The following is a 20,763-nucleotide window of genomic DNA, read 5'->3' on the forward strand; positions in this document are numbered from 1 at the left end:
TAGTAAGAGCATGCAGTATCTTTAATGTTCAGAATAAACAGTGTTCAGAATCATTATTTCCTGAAGGAAGTAAATTTTGCAAAACAGAAAGGATTGCTAATATCTTAAATAGAGGAAGTCCAAATAACACATTTCCCAGTTTTCTTCAGGATCAAGACTAATCTTTCCTCTATTTTTTTTTTTTTTTTTTTTTTTTTAAGACGGGGTTTCACCATGTTGGTCAGGCTGGTCTTGAACTCCCAACCTCAGGTGATCCGCCTGCCTTGGCCTCCAAAGTGCTTGGATTACAGGCATGAGCCACCACACCCAGCCAGGATCAAGACTAATCTTGTTAACATTTGTTGAACTTCTGCCTTCAATAAAGATGATACACTGATTTTGGGATGTTCTCACACTGAATTAGGCACTTGGGTAGACACGTATCCATTGAGAGGTTATGCAAGGTGAGATGTGGAAGGTTCTTCTAGAAGAGCCTGCCTTTCAGGGCCAAAATGCCACATGCACAGCATAGCTTCCTGAAACAAATTTCTTTCCTAAGACTGGTTGCAGAGTAGAAATGTGTTCTTTAGAAACAGTTCTTCAGGCTCTCTGCCCTAAAAGTTACAATGTTGTTAGCAAGGTGGTTGATTTTAGTCTTTTTGTTTCTTCACAGTTTACCCACATTACAGATGCAGGATATTGTGCTAACTGCCTGGTCAAGTGCTCCTTGTGGGGGCTACTTGCTCTAGATCCTTTATAGACCAATACTCTCAGTCTTTATATCCAGAATCCAAGTAAAGCTTTAAAGGCTACTGGGAGGGTTGAAGAGGTGCTAAAATCAACACTTTCCTTAATGGAGGTTAGCACTTCCACAGTCCTGGGAGAGACATAAACTACCAGAAGCATCTGACTTTGCTTCATTTAAAAGAGTTTGAGGTCTATATAGCGGACTTTAAAGTTCTGAATACACCTTCTATGATGAACAGAAGTTTCTCATTGATCACACTGACAAGAAACCTTTCTGTGAACACTCTGAGTAGAAGACATGTAACTCTAAATAGTGTCTGTCTTCTTTTCTGGGCCTAACTAAACTTTGCAGAGTTCATATGGGACAGTGGGACAGAAGGAAACAGAAGGTGTCAACTGGGCCCTGTGCTCACTAGGAAAATGGGGAGAGATAGAACTCATGCAGGAGACCTGTAATTCTGCTCTTTCTCTGGGAGACAAGAAGGTGAGTTTTGCATATGGGTGATGGAATGGAACAATCTCAGAGTTAAGTAGACCACACTTTATGATCCAGTTAGCTTCTTGTTTGTTAAAAATTTGAATTGTAACCAGGTTCCTTTGCTGAGAAGGAAGGCGCTAGGGCCCTGGAGTGAGATGATGGCTGTGTTCTGTGACCACAGAAGCTGGTTACGTACTAATTTCCTCTAGGGCTTGTGATGAAGTCAGTAAACCACAGCCTTTAGCATGCTCTGCTCAGGCAGCAGCAGTGGCTTTTTGGAGGTGTCTCAGCCATGACACACATTTGATATGCCCTCCCTCAACCTACTCATAGACTATTTCTCTTGCTCTGCAGCATGGACCAAAGAGAAATTCTGCAGAAGTTTCTGGATGAGGCCCAAAACAAGAAAATTAACAAAGAGGAGCTCGCAAATGAATTTATGGTGAGGCCTGTGTGTGACCCTCTCAGGGTATTTACATACACTATTTAACTGACTATGGTGGTCCAATTTTCTGTTCCTTTTTTTTTTTCCTTCAACTCATGTTCACCGTGAAGTGGTCCAATTTTCTGAGACCAAATTGCTCTTGGGATAAAGTAAATATCAGACCTTGGAGGGGAAGACAGAGAAAAAGGCAACCTAAAGTTTGACTTCTCTGAGTAGTTTGCATGTATTTTAAGTATTCTCTCAAAATTACTCGTTTTGATATTTTGTTTGCTAGTTCTTTGGAGTTTGGTTAGGAATCCTACAGAAGATATATACAACTCCAGATATAAAAACACTAATATTAATTGAACATCCATATTTCCCCAGGTATCTGAGTTGTGGTTTATGTTTCATATTACTAATTTTTTTTTAAGAGATAAGGTCTTACTCAGGCTGGAGTGCAGCAGTGAAACCATAGCTCACTGTTGCCTTGAACTCCTAGGCTCAAGCGATTCTCTTGCCTCAGCCTCCTGAGTAGTTGGGGCCACAGGTGTGTACCACCATGCCTGGCTAATGAATTTTTTTTTTTTGTAGAGACGAGCCTTTTGCTTTGTTGCCCAGGCTTGTCTCTAACTCTTGGCTTCGAGCAATCCCCCATCTCACCTCCCAAAGTGCTAGGATTACAGGCATGAACCTCTGTGTTTGGCCATCTTTTTTCTTTTCTTTTGTGTATGAAAAAAGATATTAGAACTGTGTTTTTTCAATAACAGGGCTTTCTTAACTTCTTTTGCTTGGAGAAATAGAATGACTAGGATGGGGAGTAGAGACAAGTGTAGGTCATGGAGAGAAACATGAGTACAAGGTAGCTTCAGGTTGGGTGGATTAGATTACCCAGAAGAACAATGAATCTCCTTTGAGGGAAATGTGATTATTGATGCAATGGCAGCTGCGTAGGCCTCATTCACCCTACAAGCTGGCATATCAGATAACATAGGTGTCTAAGTATCTATCATGTACTTTAGAATACTTCCAGCTGGTGTTTCTGAGATATAAGAATTTTAAACCTTAGTTCTTCAGTTGTGAAAAAAATGGAGGGAAAAGGGGGAATTAAAGTACAAACCTGAAATTAAATCATGATTTTTTCACCAAGCAAATTATCAAGTATTTGACATGTTCTTTAATCTGTTTTCTAACTTATAAAATGGGGATAATTCATGTCCTACCTATCCTCACAGGATCATTGTGATGATTAAATGTTAATAACAATCATTAAATGTAGTCATTTATTGAGACTATTTATTAAGCACTAAGTATGTACCAAGTTCAGTTCTAAGGACTAAAAATACAGCAGTGAACAAAAAGAACAAAAACCTTTGCCTCCTGGAGCTAACATTTGGGTACCAGATAGTAGATGTGAAAACTCTGAAAGTCTTGAGTAATTAGATATTATGCTAGGAACTCCTATGTTAGCTTAGGTACTTGAAAAATATGCTCTCGCTGCCACTGGCCAACCAGTCTCAGCCCCTCTTGGCCAGGTGAGGTGGTTTGCACCTGTAATTCCAGCACTTTGGGAAACTGAGGTGAGCAGACGGCTTGAGTCTAAGAGTTAGAGACCAGACTGGGCAACATAATGAAACTCCGTCTCTACTAAGTAGGTAAGGAGGTAAATAGGAAGTTCTAGCACATATATATACATGTGTCTGCCCCTGGACTATAATTCCTAAGCCAAAGTAACCCAAGGCATAGATGTAAAAAGTGAGCTGAGGGGTAGTGCCAGCCTCTGTTTTATTTTGGTTGTGTTTTTAAAAATAATGTAGACTGGCCAGGTGCGGTGGCTCACGCCTGTAATCCCAACATTTTGGGAGGCTGAGGTGGGTGGATCACCTGTGGTCAGGAGTTCAAGACCAGCCTGGCCAACATAGTGAAACCCTGTCTCTACTAAAAATACAAAACTCAGCTGGCCATAGTGGCAGGCACCTGTAATCCCAGCTACTTGAGAGGCTGAGGCGGGAGAATTGCTTGAACTCGGGAGGCAGAGGTTGCAGTGAGCTGAGATTGCACCATTGCACTCCAGCCTGAGTGACAAAAGCAAAACTCTGTCTCAAAAATAATAACAATAATGATAATGTAGTATAATTATAAAATATTATATAGTATATAATAATTATATAATATAATTTACATATAATATATTATATATCATATAATAATAGTATAATAATTATAAAATAATAATAATGATAATGTAGTAATGCAACTATATCCCTAATATTTTACCTTTTTTTAGCTGAAGTCATTATAATTTCTCATCAAAATACAGCAGCTACTTCCTAACTGGTTTCTCTGCCTCTAGCCTTGCCCTTTCTTCAATCAATTTTCAGTTCAACACCCAGGTGACCTTTTAATCATATAAATCTGGTCTTTTTATTTTGGAAACAGAGTTTTGCTTTGGTCACCCAGGCTGGAATGCAATGATGTGATCTTGGTTCACTGCTGCCTCCACCTCCCTGGTTCAAGCAATTCTCCTTCCTCAGCCTCCCAAGTAGCTGGGATTACAGGCATGAGCCACCATGCCCGGCTAATTTTGTATTTTTAGTAGAGATGAGGTTTCACTATGTTGGCCAGTCTGGTCTCAAACTCCTGATCTCAGGTAATCCACCTGCCTTGGCTCCCAAAGAACTAGGATTATAGGCGTGAGCCACCACGCCCAGATAAATCTGTTCATTTTTCCCCTGCTTAAAAACTTGTTATATATATTTTTTAGCTGCTAAATATTGTGCAATGTAATAGACATTTAGAAAAGTACAGAAAAGATCTAAGTATAATTATAAAGCAAACATTAGCAGTGCAACCACCACCCAAGTCAAGAAACTGTGGGACCCCTGAAGACCCCTGCCCTACCCCCATCCCACCCTGTCCTGTCCTACCCTGCCCAAGGCATAATCACTATCCTGACTTTTATATTAATCACTTCCTTGCTTTTCTGGCTCCTGATTTTAAGGACCTTGTTTTTTGGTGGTGATTAAGTGTAACCTCACTGTTCACTGACTCATGTCCTCCAGTGGAAAATAGAGTGTTCCTTTCAGCTCCATCTAAAGGTTTCAGAAGAGACACCAGAAAGAAAGCTTTGGGGGAGTAGAGGAGTGGTGAATGAGGCTAGATTGCTTGCTTGGACAAGGTAAATACTGCCACTAAATTAGAGTGCTTTGATCTGGTCGTGTTCCACGTCCCATCCTAAGCCCTTAATGTATTCTTCTAGGATTTGATGTTTCCAAGGTTTGAGGACTGATTCTGTGGCACAAGACCACTGTTCACTTAACTGATGGTACCTTTAGGGGAATTATCAAAAGGCATCTCTATTTCCAGGTAGATTCCCTGTGCATCCTAACCCCTTTACCCTCTCCCCAGGTTCATGGTTCAGATTTCAGTCTTCACTTCCTCCTTGGCCAGATATCTTTGTACAGAGCACAATACAGATGACCCTCTGTATCCCCAAGTTCCATATCCTGTATTCAACCAACGGTGGATCAAAAATATTTGAAAAAAAAAATCCAAAATAATACAACAACAAAAAATAAAAAATATAAAACACAATTTACCTAGCATTTATATTGTATTAGGTATAAGTAATCTAGAGATGATTTAAAATATACAAGAAGATGTGTATAGTATGTGTAAATACTATGCCATTTTACATGAGGGACCTGAGCATCAACAGATTTTGGTATCTTGAAAGGGGTGGTCCTGGAACTAGTCCCCCACAGATACTAAGAGTGGACTGTATTCATAATTGGATGTGTTATGTCAGCTAAAGCCAATGGCTATGCTGTTTAGGTCTTTTCCCTGTGCCAGGACTAAATTCAATAACTTTTCTGTAGTTGAAGCTACCACTGACCACCCATCTAAGGTTTATTGAGTGCTTATTGTGTACAAAGTAATACCCTAGATGCTATGAATGTAATGCAATGCTCCATGCTTTAATGGAGCTTATTTTCTAACACAATATATATGTCTTAGGCAGACATTAAACAACTAATTATTATATTAAATATTTAATATAATTGTGATAGTCTGAGTGGGGTGGTCGAGGAAACGTCAACATTCATTATCTTATTTACTACTCCTTAAGAAAACCTATGAAATAGCTGCAACTATGATTACTGACCTACAAATGAGGAACCTTAAGCTCTGAGACATTAAATAATTGGCCTAACCTCACTTGGCTGTTAAGCCTTAGAGACAAAATTTAACTCAGATCTGTCTTATTTCAGAGCTGTGAAATTAATTCTCATGCAATAGTGTTCTACTTCATCCAATGATACTGAGTCTCTCGAAGGACCTAGTCTTAGCGTAAGTGCATAGTTAGTATAGTTTCTTTTTTTTTTTCTTTAGTTAGTATAGTTTCTACGCAGCAGAAACAGCAGGATGCAACTATATTGTTGAAATATTTAAAGGTACTTTCAAACATTCCTTATTATTGCTATTCTTTTTTTTTTTTTTTTTTTTTTTTGAGACGGAGTTTCGCTCTTGTTACCCAGGCTGGAGTGCAATGGCGCAATCTCGGCTCACCGCAACCTCCACCTCCGATCTCGGCTCACCGCAACCTCCACCTCCTGGGTTCAGGCAATTCTCCTGCCTCAGCCTCCTGAGTAGCTGGGATTACAGGCACGCGCCACTATGCCCAGCTAATTTTTTGTATTTTTTTAGTAGAGACGGGGTTTCACCATGTTGACCAGGATGGTCTCGATCTCTTGACGTTGTGATCCGCCTGCCTCGGCCTCCCAAAGTGCTGGGATTACAGGCTTGAGCCACCACGCCCGGCTTATTGCTATTCTTATAAAACAATATAATTGAAAGTTAAAAGAAAGTAAATTCACCATAGTACCAACATTCTAACAATCAAAACTTGTTTTGTGGATCTTGGCCAGGTGAGGTGACTTGCACCTGTAATCCCAGCACTTTGGGAGGCTGAGGCAAGCAGATGGCTTGAGTACAGGAGTTAGAAACCAGCCTGGGCAACATAGTGAAACCCCATCTCTACTAAAAATAAGAAAAATTAGCCAGATGTGGTGGCACATGCCTGTAGTCTCAGCTACCTGGGAGGCTGAAGTGGGAGGATCACTTGACCCCAAGGGGCGGAGGTTGTAGTGAGCTGAGATTGCACCACTGCACTTCAGCCAGGGTGACAGAGTGGGACCCAGTCATACACATACACAAAAACCAACAATAGCTTTTTTAATGGACCTTCTAGTTCTTGTCCATTTATATAATTTTGTATATTATTGTAATTATAGCATAGATACAATTTTGTATTCTCATATTTTTACTTACCATTATACCAAAATTATCAGGCTGATTAAAATGTATATAATTTTTAATGGTTAATGATGCAGCATCATCACATGGACATATATTTGTCCATGTGGTTTTATAATGAAAGAATAATAATCATAATAAAGAATGTGTCTATACCTCTTTTATTATTATTTATATATATTTTTTATTGCATTTTGGGTTTTGGGGTACATGTGAAGAACATATAAGATTGTTGCATAGGTACACACATGGCAGTGTGGTTTGTGCCTTCCTCCCCATCACCTATAGCTGGCATTTCTCCCCATGTTATCCCTCCCCAACTCCCTAATATTATTTTTTTTATTTTTATTTTTCTAGAGAAAGTAGCATGACAGCATCTATACCTCTTATAGACACTGTTCTAAACATTCATATATCAACTCATTTACTCCATTGAGAAAGGTACTGTTTTTATTTCCATTTTATAAATGAGGAAACAGGTTAATTAACTTGCTCAGGGTCACATAGCTAGTAAGTGGTAGAATTGAATTTCAAGTTCAGGTAGCCTTGCTTTATCATCTGAAGTCATAAAAACTTTGGAATCATATAAATCTTGGTTTGAATTTAGGTTGTGCCATGATTAGCTGTGTGACCTTGAATTAAGTCAGTAAAACGTGGGAATAATATTCACTTTGAAGAATTGCTGTGAAGACAATAGTATATAAACTTCCAGAGACATAGTAATACCCAAATAATTTAATAAATTTTCTCCATTGTTAGACATTTAGGTTATTTCTTTTTTTTTTTGAGATGGAGTTTCGCTCTTGTTACCCAGGCTGGAGTGCAATGGCGCGATCTTGGCTCACCGCAACCTCCGCCTCCTGGGTTCAGGCAATTCTCCTGCCTCAGTCTCTGGAGTAGCTGGGATTACAGGCACGCGCCACTATGCCCAGCTAATTTTCTGTATTTTTAGTAGAGACGGGGTTTCACCATGTTGACCAGGATGGTCTCGATCTCTTGACGTTGTGATCCACCCGCCTCGGCCTCCCAAAGTGCTGGGATTACAGGCTTGAGCCACCGCGCCCGGCCACATTTAGGTTATTTCTAATTTTTCATGATTATTGATAACACCCAGATACATAAGACAAGTTCTTAATTACTTATAAAGAGACCTGGACTCCCGCACAATAATAGCGGGAGATTTTGACACCACATTGTTAATATTCGATGGATCAACGACATAGAAAATAAACAGGGACATCTATGATTTGAACTTAGACCTGGAATAAGTAAATTTAGTGAATATTTATAGAATTCTCCACCCCAGGTCCACAGAACATACATTTTTCTCAGTATCATATTACACCTATTTTGAAAGTGACTACATAATTGGAAGTAAATCACTCTTCAGTATTAGCATAGCATTTCACAGACTTAAATGAAATATTGGTTGGCTGTTTGTTTGTTATTTTCTTCCCTTATTCCTTCCTGTCTCCGTTGTTAAGCACAATTATCGGCATAAAAGAAGTTTTTAATACCTATTTTTAGATTGCATTCCAGCCCGGGCAATAGAGCAAGAATCCTCTTCTCTCTCCGCCTTTTTCTTTCTCTTTCTTTCTTTGTCTCATAAAACAAAAACAAAAACAAAAAAAACACTGATATGAATATATTTGTCCATGTGGTTTTCCCTTCTTTTGGATTAATCCTTAGGCTAGATCTCCAAAAGTGTTATTACTGAGTCAAAGACTATTAACATCTAACTGGTTAAGTATTACCAAATGTATTTCCAAAGGAGTTTTTCTAATTTGCAATATGTGAATTTTTCATCTTCTCTGCCACCTTGCTAGACTTAATTATATTTATTAAAAGAGAATAAAAGATGAAAAATTTTGCCTACTTACTATACACTAGGCAATCTGCTAAGTGCTTTGCCATATATGATCTCATTTAATCATTACAACAACCCCAAGAGGAAAGTATTATATTCATTTTACCCACGGAATGGCAAAGCCTGGATTGGGTCTGGTTTTTTTCAAACCCTCTTAACCTTTGTACTTAAACTGTATCACATAAAAATCATGATTTTTTTTTTCTGATATAACTAGCATAAAATAGTACTTTTTTTTGAGATGGAGTTTTGCTCTTGTTGCTCAAGCTGGAGTGCAATAGCATGATCTTGGCTCACTGCACCCTCTGCCTCTGGGGTTCAAGCGATTCTCCTGCCTCAGCCTCCGCCGCCACCACATCCGACTAATTTTGTATTTTTAGTAGAGAACTCTTGACCTCAAGTGATCCTCCCGCCTCGGCCTCCCAAAGTGCTGGGATTACAGGTGTGAGCCACCGTGCCCGGCCAAAACAGTACTTTATTATGTTAATTTCCTTCATTTGATTTCTGAGCCTGAAATGTTCTATGATTATTTTTAATCTGCATTTCTTCGTATATGTTTTCTGTTCAGCTACTTTCCACTGTCACAACAACAAATCCATAGAACTATGTTCCAGACTCTGTGCTAAAAGTGCTTCACAAATAGAACCTCGTCTACTTCCCAAAGAACCCTTTAAAATGGCTACCAATGTCCTGTGTAGTGTCTCTTCAACTTCTTACAACGTGCTCATTTTCCTGTCCTTGCCATGTTTCCTCTGCCATAGGGCCTTGCACGCACCTCTTCCTTGAACATTCCTCACACTCCCGTTTACCTAAATAACATTAATTCTTTTTTTTTTTTTTTTTTGGGATAGGGTGTCACTTGGTCACCTAGGCTGGAGTGCAGTGGTGTGATCATGGCTAATTGCAGCCTCAACCTCTGGGGCTCCCATTCTTAGCCTCCCAAAGTGTTGGGATCACAGGTGTGAGCCACTATGCCCAACTAATAGTTATTTAGATGTCAGTTTGGTGGTCACTTCTTCAGAGAAAGCTTTCTTTTCTTCTTTCTTTCTTCTTCTCTTTTCTTTCTTTTTTTTTTTTTTTTTTTTTCTTTTTTTTTTTTTGAGACGGGGTCTTGCTCTGTCACCCAGGCTGGAGTGGCATGGCTTGATCATAGCTCATTGCAGACTTGACTTCCTGGACTCAAGTGATCCTCCAGCCTCTCGGCTGATCCTCCAGCTTCAGCCTCCCAAAGTGCTGAGATTATAACCATGAGCCACCACACCTGGCCAGAGAAAGCTTTCTGGACCTCTTTGAATAGATTAATTCTTCCATTGTAAGTTCTTATTAGCACTGTCTGTTATTTCTCACAGCACTTGCCACAATTTCAGTTTGTTTGTTTTTTTTTGACAGAGTTTCACTCTTTTTGTCCAGGCCAGAGTACAATGGTGCAATCTCAGCTCACTGCAACCTCCACCTCCCAGGTTCAAGAGATTCTCTTGCCTCAGCCTCCCAAGTAGCTAGGATTGCAGGCAGTGGTAGGTTGCAGTAAGCCAAGGTCGCGCCACTGCACTCCAGCCTGGGTGACAGAGTGAGACTCCACCTCAAAAAAAAAAAAGACATTTATTAAATATGAAGTATTCACTGAATCCTAATAGAAAGAAGATACCTAGTTCTGAAAGCCAGGTTTAAGTGCTAAAGGTTTAAAATATACTACAAGTCAGACTGATACTGTAGCAACTTCTGGAGACTCATTAGAAAATCTGAGACAGATCAAAGACCTGGCTACATCTTGGTTCTATAAAGGAGACATAGGTGCATCCTTGTTCTGTATGTATTACAGTAACAATACTAACCAAACAGTTATCAACATAGTACATCCTATAGATCAAGTGCACAAACATCTGTGATGTTTACTACTTGTTCCTGCGAATCAGCCTATCACTTGAACATATTTATCAGCATTTCTTGACCTTTGTGCACATTAAGGTGCAATTTTAAAAAATGCCACCACCAGAATAAATGTATCACATCACCTCTGAAGCTGCTTTCTCTAACTCCATCTCCAGCCTCTCACTAGGGGTTATCTAGTCCTACATTTTCATTTACTCACAGAACACTTAAAACACATTTCTTAGCCGAGTGCAGTGGGTCACACCTGCAATTCCTGCACTTTGGGAGGCTGAGACAGGTGGATCACTTGAGGTCAAGAGTTCAAGACCAGACTGGCCAACATGGTGAAACCCCATCTCTACTAAAAATACAAAAATTAGCCAGGCATGGTGGCAGGCGCCTGTAATCCCAGCTACCTGGGAGGCTGAGGTGTGAGGATCACCTGAACCTGGAAGGCAGTGGTTGCACTGGGCCAAGATTGCCAACACTGCACTCACTGCTGGGCGACAGAGCAAGACTCCATCTCAGAAACAAACAAACACATTTCTTGCCATTTTCTCATATTTTATGTATCTAAAGTTGAACCTCTTGGTTTACTCACCCTAGTTTAGCTATTGCCTCCCACCTACCCATCTGCCCCACTATTGCACTGGAAACTAACCTCAATAAATTTGCCTGCCTTGTTGAAGATGATTGTATTGCAGGCTCGGACAATTAAGTCTTGTCCTCCATTCCTACTGGTAGTACTCTTGTCTACTGGATTTAGAGGCCTGGGCTCCTAATGGCCATTCGTTACCACTTGTACTTTGTCTGTCCTGGTGGAGGCTTGGCATAATACTGACCTATATTTGCAAGGCACTGAGGAACTACCTTGCAGAGTTCTGGAGACAACCAAACTTTGTCCTCTCCCATCTAGCACAGGAGGGCCAAGTTTGATTTTCCTCTCTCTAAAATGTCTCTAAAATGCTATGTCTTATATCCAGTAATGTAGACCTTTAAGGCAAAGATATCTGGTCTTGTGCTTTCCTTTTATTTTCTGTTCTTTTTCGAGAGTGCATTTATTTACTAGTCTATGAGAATCACATGCAATGACTCAATCCGGATTTCTAGAGTCTAATACTCCTTGTTATACTGGTCGGGACCCCCGTTCTCCTCTCCTTTCTTGAAAGGAAAGGGGTAGTATCATCTACAAACCAAATGAACTTACTATTAGCTTATCAAGCACACACAGAGTCTGGTTTCTCACACATTCCACCCTATTTCAGGGCTCATGAGGGATGCTGAGCTCTTTTTATTCTTTTGTTGAGACAGGGTCTTACACTGCCTCCCGGGCTGGAGTACAGTAGTTCTATCTCGGCTCACTACAACCTCCGCCTCCTAGTTTCAAGTGATTCTCCATGCCTCAGCCTCTGGAGTATCTGGGATTACAGGCACCCACTACCATGCCTGCCTAATTTTTTTGTATTTTTAGTAGAGATGGGGTTTTACTATGTTGGCCAGGCTGGTCTTGAACTCCTGACTTCATGATCTGCCCACCTCAGCTTCCCAAAGTGCTGGTATTACAGGCGTGAGCCACTGCACCCAGCCTCTTCACTTTATTCTCTTGGTAATTATTCCCCTGATTGCTCTTGATGGTACCTCCTCTAGGGAGCTCATGCCCTCTACCTTGTAGTTGGCAGAGAAATACCTTCACCCGTTAGATCTCATATCTTTTCTTCCCAAACTTAAACCCATCCCCATAACCCTGCTTTCTCTTTTATACCTTTTGCTTTCTACTCTCAGAATTCTTCCTTTTCTGGTGTAGTTTATCACTTCTTCTGCCCTAATTCTGTCCTAATTTGTTCTTTGTTGGGGTATTAGAGCCCAGGGGTCCGGCAAGAAGAGGGGTGGAAGAGAAAAAGGAAGCCAGCCGGGAGCCGTGGCTCACGCCTGTAATCCCAGCACTTTGGGAGGCCAAGGTGGCAGATCACTTGAGGTCAGGAGTTTGAGACCAGTCTGGCCAACGTGGCAAAACCCCTTTTCTACTAAAAATACAAAAAAAATTAGCTGGGCATGGTGGCAGGTGCCTGTAGTCCCAACTACTTGGGAGGCTGAGGCATAAGAATTGCTTGAACCTGGGCGGCAGAGGTTGCCGTGAGCCGAGATCATAACACTGCACTCTGGCCTGAGTGATAGAGCGAGACTCAATCTCAATTTAAAAAAAGTAAGGAAAGAAGGAAAATGGAACCTTCACAGTGGTATGACCTTAAGATAAGATGTTTGAGGGGAAAAAAATCAAATCTTTCATACATTACAAATTAACAATTCTGCAGGCATTTCCTGTGTGATGTTTTGCTAAGAGTGTCTCCCTTTGTCATCCAGCCAGATACTCCAGGGGGAGGAAAAGAGTAGGAAAAATGAAAACCATTCTTCTGCCTCATTGTTGAAGGTGGCAGTGAAGGCAGCTAAACAAATATAGGACACACATACACACAAACACATCACCTTTATCTATGACATTTTGCCAAATTAATTGAAGTGTATCTTATGCAAAGGGCTTTGTGTATAGCATTCTCCCTAGAAAGCATTCCACAAGCAAAACAAAACAAAAATAAATAAAAACAATATAACAATGAGTATGCACTGAGCTTAGTTCTGGAGATTTCTAGAAGAAACTGTTTTGGGACTTGAGATCTTTTTAGCAGCCCTGGGATCAACAGCAACCTGAAAATGATCATTCTGAGGTTTCTTAAGAGCAGGGAGAGCTAAAAAATTGGTGTAATTTCAGCAGAAATTCAACATAGTCTTTCATGTGTCCTTAAATTCCCAAATTAGTCCACTTGTATCCATACCCATCTTGAAGTAAAAATATGCTATAAAGATAGTTCAGTAGCTTCTCGGGGTTCAAGGTAAAGCAAAAAAACAAACAAATAAAAGATATCAGTTCAGTATCTCTCCTCTCAAATCCAATTCTGAAAATCCAGAGAATTCAAGGTCTCTTTATCTATGGGGGGTGTGTTTGAAGACCTACAGTAGATGCCTGAAACTGTGGATAGTACCAAATCTTATGTATACTATGTTGTTTTTACCTATGCATACATATCTATAATAAAGGTCAATTTATAAATTAGGTACAACAAGAGATTAGCAATAATAGCTAATAATGCAATAGAATAATTATGATAATATACTGTAATAAAAGTTATGTGGGGCCAAGGAAGGCGGATTGCTTGAGCCCAGGAGTTTGAGACCAGCCTGGGCAACATGGTGAAATCCCTTCTCTACTGAAAATACAAAAACTATCTGGGCATGACGGTCATGCCTGTGGTCCCAGCTTTCAGGAGGTGAGGCTGAGGTGGGAGGTGAGGTTGTTGTGGGAGAATCACTTGAGCCCGGAAAATTGAGGCTGCAGTGAACTGTGATCAAGCCACTGCACTCCAGCTTGGGTGACGAAGTAAAACTCTATCTCAAAAAAAAAAAAAAAAAGTAACTGATTTTTGGAAATGAAATCTTTGAAATTTTGCTATATAGAGAGATTTTATTCAGCTTAAGCTCCACTTCCACTTAGGAAAAGAAAGTGATCTGAAGTAAAAAGACTAATGGAACTTAATTTTCCAGTTGACCATTTAACTAAAAAGTAGGTATAAAGAAAGTAAATTAAGCTTTTAATATCTGCCCTTTGAGAGGAGCATATACTTTGCTTTCAGAAGATATTTGGTTTTTAAAATATTCACAAGTTTCACCTTTAAGTTCTTTCTGTGACTATCGGTGGCTCAGCTGAAGTAAGTGTGATCTTTTCACTTCTCCAAATGTCACTGAACTCTGCTCTCCTTATTCTCTGCAGCTCTGTGCTGAATGGAGTAAGCCCCAGAAGATAATAAAAGGGTTGAGGTAGAATGTTTGGGCAGTGGAAAAGAAAAGGACTTTAGAGATAGCATCTTATATTTCTCTACGAAGATTAATTATTCTTGGAATCTTATTACAGAAGCTGAAAAGGCAATCTACCAAATACAAGGCAGACAAAACCTATCCTACAACCGTGGCTGAGAAGCCCAAGAACATCAAGAAAAACAGATATAAGGATATTTTGCCCTGTAAGTTCCATTTCTTTCTATAAACTCATACTTTCTCCCAAACTCAATCATTACTATCGCTTTTTACTCATTGCTGACCGATCCTGATCTTGGAACATGGCATTGACAACTTAATTTGTACTATTTATGACTGCAAAAGAATATTAATTCATTCATGCACTTGTTCACTCATGAGCATACACTATTCAGAGTGTTAGGCCCTGACTTAAATCTGCTGACTAAGCCTTCTTAATTGTACTATGTCTTTCTTTTTTATTATAGATGATTATAGCCGGGTAGATCTATCCCTGATAACCTCTGATGAGGATTCCAGCTACATCAATGCCAACTTCATTAAGGTACAGTGAAAGAAAATAAAAGCATTCCACATTTCTCTAGATACCTAAAAAAAGGGGAAGATCATTTGAGCGCAAAAGTTTGAGACCAGCCTGGGCAAGATATGAGACCCCATCTAGACAAAAAGTTTAAAAATTGGCCGGGCTCAGTGGCTCACGCCTGTAACCCCAGCACTTTGGGAGGCTGAGGCGGGCGGACTGCTTAAAGTCAGGAGTTCGAGACCAGCCTGGCCAACATGGTGAAACCCCGCCTCTACTAAAAATATAAAAATTTGCTGGGGGTGGTGACATATGCCTGCAATCCGAGCTACTTGGGAGGCTGAGGCAGGAGAATCGCTTGAACCTGGGAGGCGAAAGTTGCAGTGAGCTGAGATTGCGCAGTTGTACTCAAGCCTGGGTGACAGAGCAAGACTCCATCTCAAAAACAAAAAAACAAAAAAAAACTAGCCAGGTGTGGTAATATGTGCTTGTAGTCCCAGCTACTGGAGAGGCTGAGGTAAGAGCACTGCTTGAGGCCAGGAGGTCAAGGCTGCAGTGAGCTGTGATTATGTTACTGCACTCCAGCCTGGGTAACACAGTGAGGACACCTCAAAAAAAAGGAACAGGAGGACTAGGTGAGAACAGGATACTATTTGTAGTCACCCCATGTAATTTTTGTTCCCCTTTAGGGAGTTTATGGACCCAAGGCTTATATTGCCACCCAAGGTCCTTTATCTACAACCCTCCTGGACTTCTGGAGGATGATTTGGGAATACAGTGTCCTGGTAAGTATAGTGTTGCTTTTGTTACTTTATTCTCTACTTTATTAAAAACAGTGCTTTTAAAAAATTGGTCAATGGAACTTCAGGGTTTAGGCATCTTTTAGTCAGAATCACAATGCCATTCTTGTCCAAGGAAATAAAAGTTCTAGGCCAGGTATACTCTGGGAGGCCAACGTGGGCGGATAGCTTGAGCCTAGGAGCTCTAGACAGCCTGGGCAACGTGGCAAAACCCTGGCTCTACAAAAAAATATAAAAATTAGCTGGGAATGATGGTGTGCGCCTATAGTCCCAGCTACTTGGGAAGCTGAGGTGGGAGGATTGCTTGAGCCCATGAGGTTGAGACTGTAGTGAGCTGAGATTGCGCCACAGCACTTCAGCCTGGGTAACAGAGTGAGATCCTGTCTCAAAAATAAATAAATAAAATTTAAAAAATAATAGAAATTGCTGGGCACAGTGGATGACACCTGTAATCCTAGCACTTTGGGAGGCCAAGGCGGGTGGATCACAAGGTCAGGAGATCGAGACCATCCTGGCCAACATGGTAAAACCCTGTCTCTACTAAAAATACAAAGAAATTAGCTGGTGTGGGTGTGTGTGTGGTGGTGTGCACCTGTAGTCCCAGCTGCTCAGGAGGCTGAAGCAGGGGAATCGCTTGAACCCAGGTGGTGGAGGATGCTGTGAGCTGAGATCATGCCACTGCACTACAGCCTGGGCAACAGAGCAAGACTCCATCTCAAAAGAATAATAATAATAATAATAATAGTAATAATAATAAATTTTAAACTTAGAAATTTCTCACCTTGACAGGCTCATTTGGTAACAAAATTACTGGTTTGAACAGAGAAAGGGGAAGTATTGTCAGAATGAAAGAAGAGTAAGAGCAATATTTTATAAGTTACCAGGATTTCTTTTTTGGTTGAAAAAAACACAGCAGAGCTGGGCGTGGTGGCTCATGCCTGTAATCAGCACTTTGGGAGGCCGAGGCAGGTGGATCAAGAGGTCAGAAGTTCAAGACCAGCCTGGCCAAGATGGTGAAACCCCATCTCTACTAAAAATACAAAAATTAGCTGGGCATGGTGGTGGGCACCTGTAATCCCAGCTACTCCAGAGGCTGAGGCAGAGAATTGCTTGAACCCAGGAAGCGGAGGTTGTAGTGAGCCAAGATGGCACTACTGTGCTCCAGTCTGGGCGACAGAGCGAGACTCTGTCTCAAAACAAAAAAACAAACAAACAAAAAACACAAAACCCACAACAAAACAGAAGAAGAACGGTTAATACTTTCTGACTTCGAGGATCCAGGTACTAACTGCTGTTTCTAACTATATATGAATGTTAAAGTTTCTATCTGTTTCATCCCCCAGATCATTGTTATGGCATGCATGGAGTATGAAATGGGAAAGGTAAGTTACGTTCTAGTACCTGTTGACCTAAAAACAAAAAAAGAAGAAAAAGGAGGGGGAAATTGGCAGCAGAACTTACCTAAATGTGCCTAAATAAAACTTATGTCTTTTTCAGTCATTTTTCTAGAAAAAAAACAAAACCAACAACAACTTATGTCATCTTCCTAGATTTCAGTTTGGGAATGCCACGTGACTCTCAAGGGATTTTTTTTTTTTCCCTAAGAATCTTTTTTATTTGTTTTCTCAGTAAACCCTATTTTTAAAGTTAAATACAAGATATGCTTTTAAGATTAACGAATCACTTGCCCATTTCTATTAATCAGGTATCTTTAACCGCCAGCTGGAGCTTTTAATCCTGTGCTGTCCAACATTGCATCCATTAGCCACACACAGCTATTGAGCATTTAAAATACGACTAATGTGACTGGGGAACTCACTTATTTTAATTGATTTAAGCTTAAAAACTGACATGCAATTCAGTTAGCAGAAAGCTATTTGAGTAGGTGAAAATTTTTCAAATGTAAGTTTTATTAAGTCTAAATGGAAATAAAATATTTCTAAAATTTGGCATCCTCATTGAAATTAGCTATAAATATAAAATATACACTGGATTTTGAAGACTTAGTAAAAAATACCAAATATTTAATAATTATTTTATATTGGTTACATGTCAAAATGTTTTGATATATTGGGCTAAGATATGTTATTAAAATTAATTTCATCTCTTTTCATTTTTGAATGTATCTATTTGAAAATTTAAAATTACATAGGTGAAAAAAATAAAAAATGAAATAAAATAAAATAAAATTACATAGGTGGATCACACTGTATTTTACTGGATATCACTGTTCTGCTGTTGCCATTCTGAGTTGACAATTCTAATCAAAACCAAGGAAACTACTAGGTATTTTACTTAGCTTGTGCAGCTGTTTTAGTAGACATATAATTTCTGTTAGTTCTTTTGAAATACTGAAAATAGGTCAAAGATTTCTATTTCTACTTTTTCAGACTCTTAGGAAGTCTGTAATTTATATATCCTTTTATATTTGTTTTCCCATCTTTGGAGATCCCAATAATGTAGAGGTTGAAGCCCAAGGGGGTTAGACACGTCTGACATAAGGTAAAGGACATAGAGCTGAATTTGCTTCCAAATGAGGGAATGGGTTTTATTCCTAGAAGAGACTAGAATATATGGAGGGAAATCACTGCATTCTGCTTTGTGCAACAGAAAAAGTGTGAGCGCTACTGGGCTGAGCCAGGAGAGATGCAGCTGCAATTTGGCGCTTTCTCCATATCCTGTGTAAGTATAATGTCTGTTCTCATAGCTGAGCAAAGCCTCCAGGGTCTACTTTACAGAGAGCTTGTCTTCACAATAACTAATATTTTTGTCTTCTTTTTCTTTTTAGGAAGCTGAAAAAAGGAAATCTGATTATATAATCAGGAATCTAAAAGTTAAGTTCAATAATGTAAGTATAAAATAAAAACGATAAACTCAAAAGCCTATAGAGATCAGGCAAGTAAATATAGATGTGCATGGCTCAGACTGGGCATAAGACAATGGGGAGTCATAGGGTCTTTGATGTCCCAAATGAGTCTTTATATTCAAGAGAACTTTGAGCCTGGCCAACATGGCAAAAACCTGTCTCTACTAGAAACACAAAAAATTAGCCGGGCGTGATAGTGTGTGCCTGTGGTCCCAGCTACACTGGAGGCTGAGGCAGGAGAAATCACTTGAGCCTGAGAGGCAGAGGTAGCAGTGAACTGAGATGGTGCCACTGCACTGCAGCCTGGGTGACAGAGCAAGACCCTGTCTCAAAGAAGAAATTAAAAAAAGAGATCATTGGTATAATATGTCTTCAATCTATTCTATACCACGGCATACATAAAAAATGATAATATTTGTAGGGTGAACAGAAGCTGAACAGTGCATAAAGACTGGGAACCAGTTTGAGAGCCTGGGCTGCCCTAGGCCCTACCCAGCTTCTCTAAGGCAAAGAGATTTAATATATCTGCATAATTGTGACACATTTGAGACACACCAGTTGGGAAACACTGGTTTGAACTACTTTCATATCCAGCTACCTCCTCTTGTGAATGAGGCACATGGGGACAAACCAATAGTAAGTGACCTGAAATCACTTTTGTTCTCAGAAAGCATCTGGTCACCTGAGATCTATAGAAAAGAAAGCGGAATAAATTTCGAAAAGGATATAGATAAAACTTAGTATGTCGAACTAATGTCTTGGTATAATAAGGTGGAGTTCTAACCTTGAGTTGTCTTATTATCCTGGCTATTTTTAAAATAATTTCAACGTTTTTTTTCTTTTTTGAGACAGAGTCTCACTCTGTCACCCAGGCTGTAGTGTGGAGTGTGCAGTGGTGCAATCTTGGCTTATGCAATCTGTGCCTCCTGGGTCCAAAAAACTCTTGTGCCTCAGCCTCCCCAGTAGCTGGGACCGTAGGTGTGCGCCACCATGCCCAGCTAACTTTTGTATTTTTAGTAGAGACAGGGGTTCCCATGTTGGCCAGACTGGTCTTGAACTCCTTACCTCAAGTAATCTGCCTGCCTCAGCCTCCCAAAGTGCTAGGATTATAGGCGTGAGCCACCACATCCAGCCTCAACTTTAATCTTAAAATATAAGATATAAGGGCATACATGTTCAGGTTTGTTACATGGGTATACTGTGTGCCACTGAATAATCCCATCACCCAAGTAGTGAGCATAGTACCCAATAGGTAGTTTTTCAGCCCTTGCCCCTCTTCCCCTCCTGTCTGGCTTTTTATAGGAAACTCGAACTATCTACCAGTTTCATTACAAGAATTGGCCAGACCATGATGTACCTTCATCTATAGACCCTATTCTTGAGCTCATCTGGGATATACGTTGTTACCAAGAGGATGACAGTGTTCCCATATGTATTCACTGCAGGTATGATGCTATGTATAAACCTTCTACCTAGAATCAACCAAATGTCAGAGTCTGGCCAAGACTCTGTAACTGAAAGGGGAAAAGGCTAATAGCAGAAACAAATGATAATAAATTCAATCTAAGCATTAAATTCATGTTTTTTTCCTGATAAGTTACTTGTGAGTAGTACAGCTCTAGAGACTCTTGCTCTGAGACGTTGCCTAGGACCTGTGGCATGACAAATGTGCTCTGAGAAATGGTGGGGTTTGGAAAGTTTAATTGTTCCCAGGCATCTTCTTCTTGAAATCTGTTGGTAAAATTTTCCAGCTACTGTCAATGGTCCATTCTCTCTAGGTATACATGCATACATGCTACTGTGATCTTTCATTTCAGTGCTGGCTGTGGAAGGACTGGTGTTATTTGTGCTATTGATTACACATGGATGTTGCTAAAAGATGGGGTGAGTTTCTCTCAGCAGGCACTTCCCATTTCCTTACTCCACTGCTTTCCTCTTCATGATTCATCTTTTCTATGAAACATCTGTCTTCATGATTCATCTTTTCTAGAAAGTGTACTTGTAGTCCCACTCTGTCAGGTGATTAAATT

At 40.0% G+C, this 20,763-nt stretch overlaps 1 protein-coding gene across 3 annotated transcripts in view; it reads left to right on the forward strand.

Moving 5' to 3' along the window:
- The first annotated feature begins 1,138 nt into the window (after window positions 1–1,138).
- Window positions 1,139–20,763, forward strand: part of PTPN22 (protein tyrosine phosphatase non-receptor type 22) — a 54,097-nt gene continuing 34,472 nt past the window's right edge. For 2 of the 3 annotated variants that reach the window (XM_064372681.1, XM_064372682.1), the window contains exons 1-9: window positions 1,222–1,646; window positions 14,645–14,753; window positions 15,015–15,091; window positions 15,757–15,852; window positions 17,211–17,249; window positions 18,478–18,549; window positions 18,656–18,715; window positions 20,036–20,178; window positions 20,551–20,617. In XM_064372681.1, coding sequence (XP_064228751.1) covers window positions 1,560–1,646; window positions 14,645–14,753; window positions 15,015–15,091; window positions 15,757–15,852; window positions 17,211–17,249; window positions 18,478–18,549; window positions 18,656–18,715; window positions 20,036–20,178; window positions 20,551–20,617 — 750 coding nt within the window. In that variant the 5' untranslated portion in view covers window positions 1,222–1,559. Of the gene's footprint in view, window positions 1,647–14,644; window positions 14,754–15,014; window positions 15,092–15,756; window positions 15,853–17,210; window positions 17,250–18,477; window positions 18,550–18,655; window positions 18,716–20,035; window positions 20,179–20,550; window positions 20,618–20,763 lie in introns of all 3 variants that reach the window. The other variant, XM_064372683.1, reaches the window with a different exon arrangement.

This window comes from Aotus nancymaae, unplaced genomic scaffold (genome assembly GCF_030222135.1).
Source record: "Aotus nancymaae isolate 86718 unplaced genomic scaffold, 86718_ANA_hifiasm-v0.15.2.pri h1tg000007l, whole genome shotgun sequence".
Lineage (NCBI taxonomy): Eukaryota > Metazoa > Chordata > Mammalia > Primates > Aotidae > Aotus > Aotus nancymaae.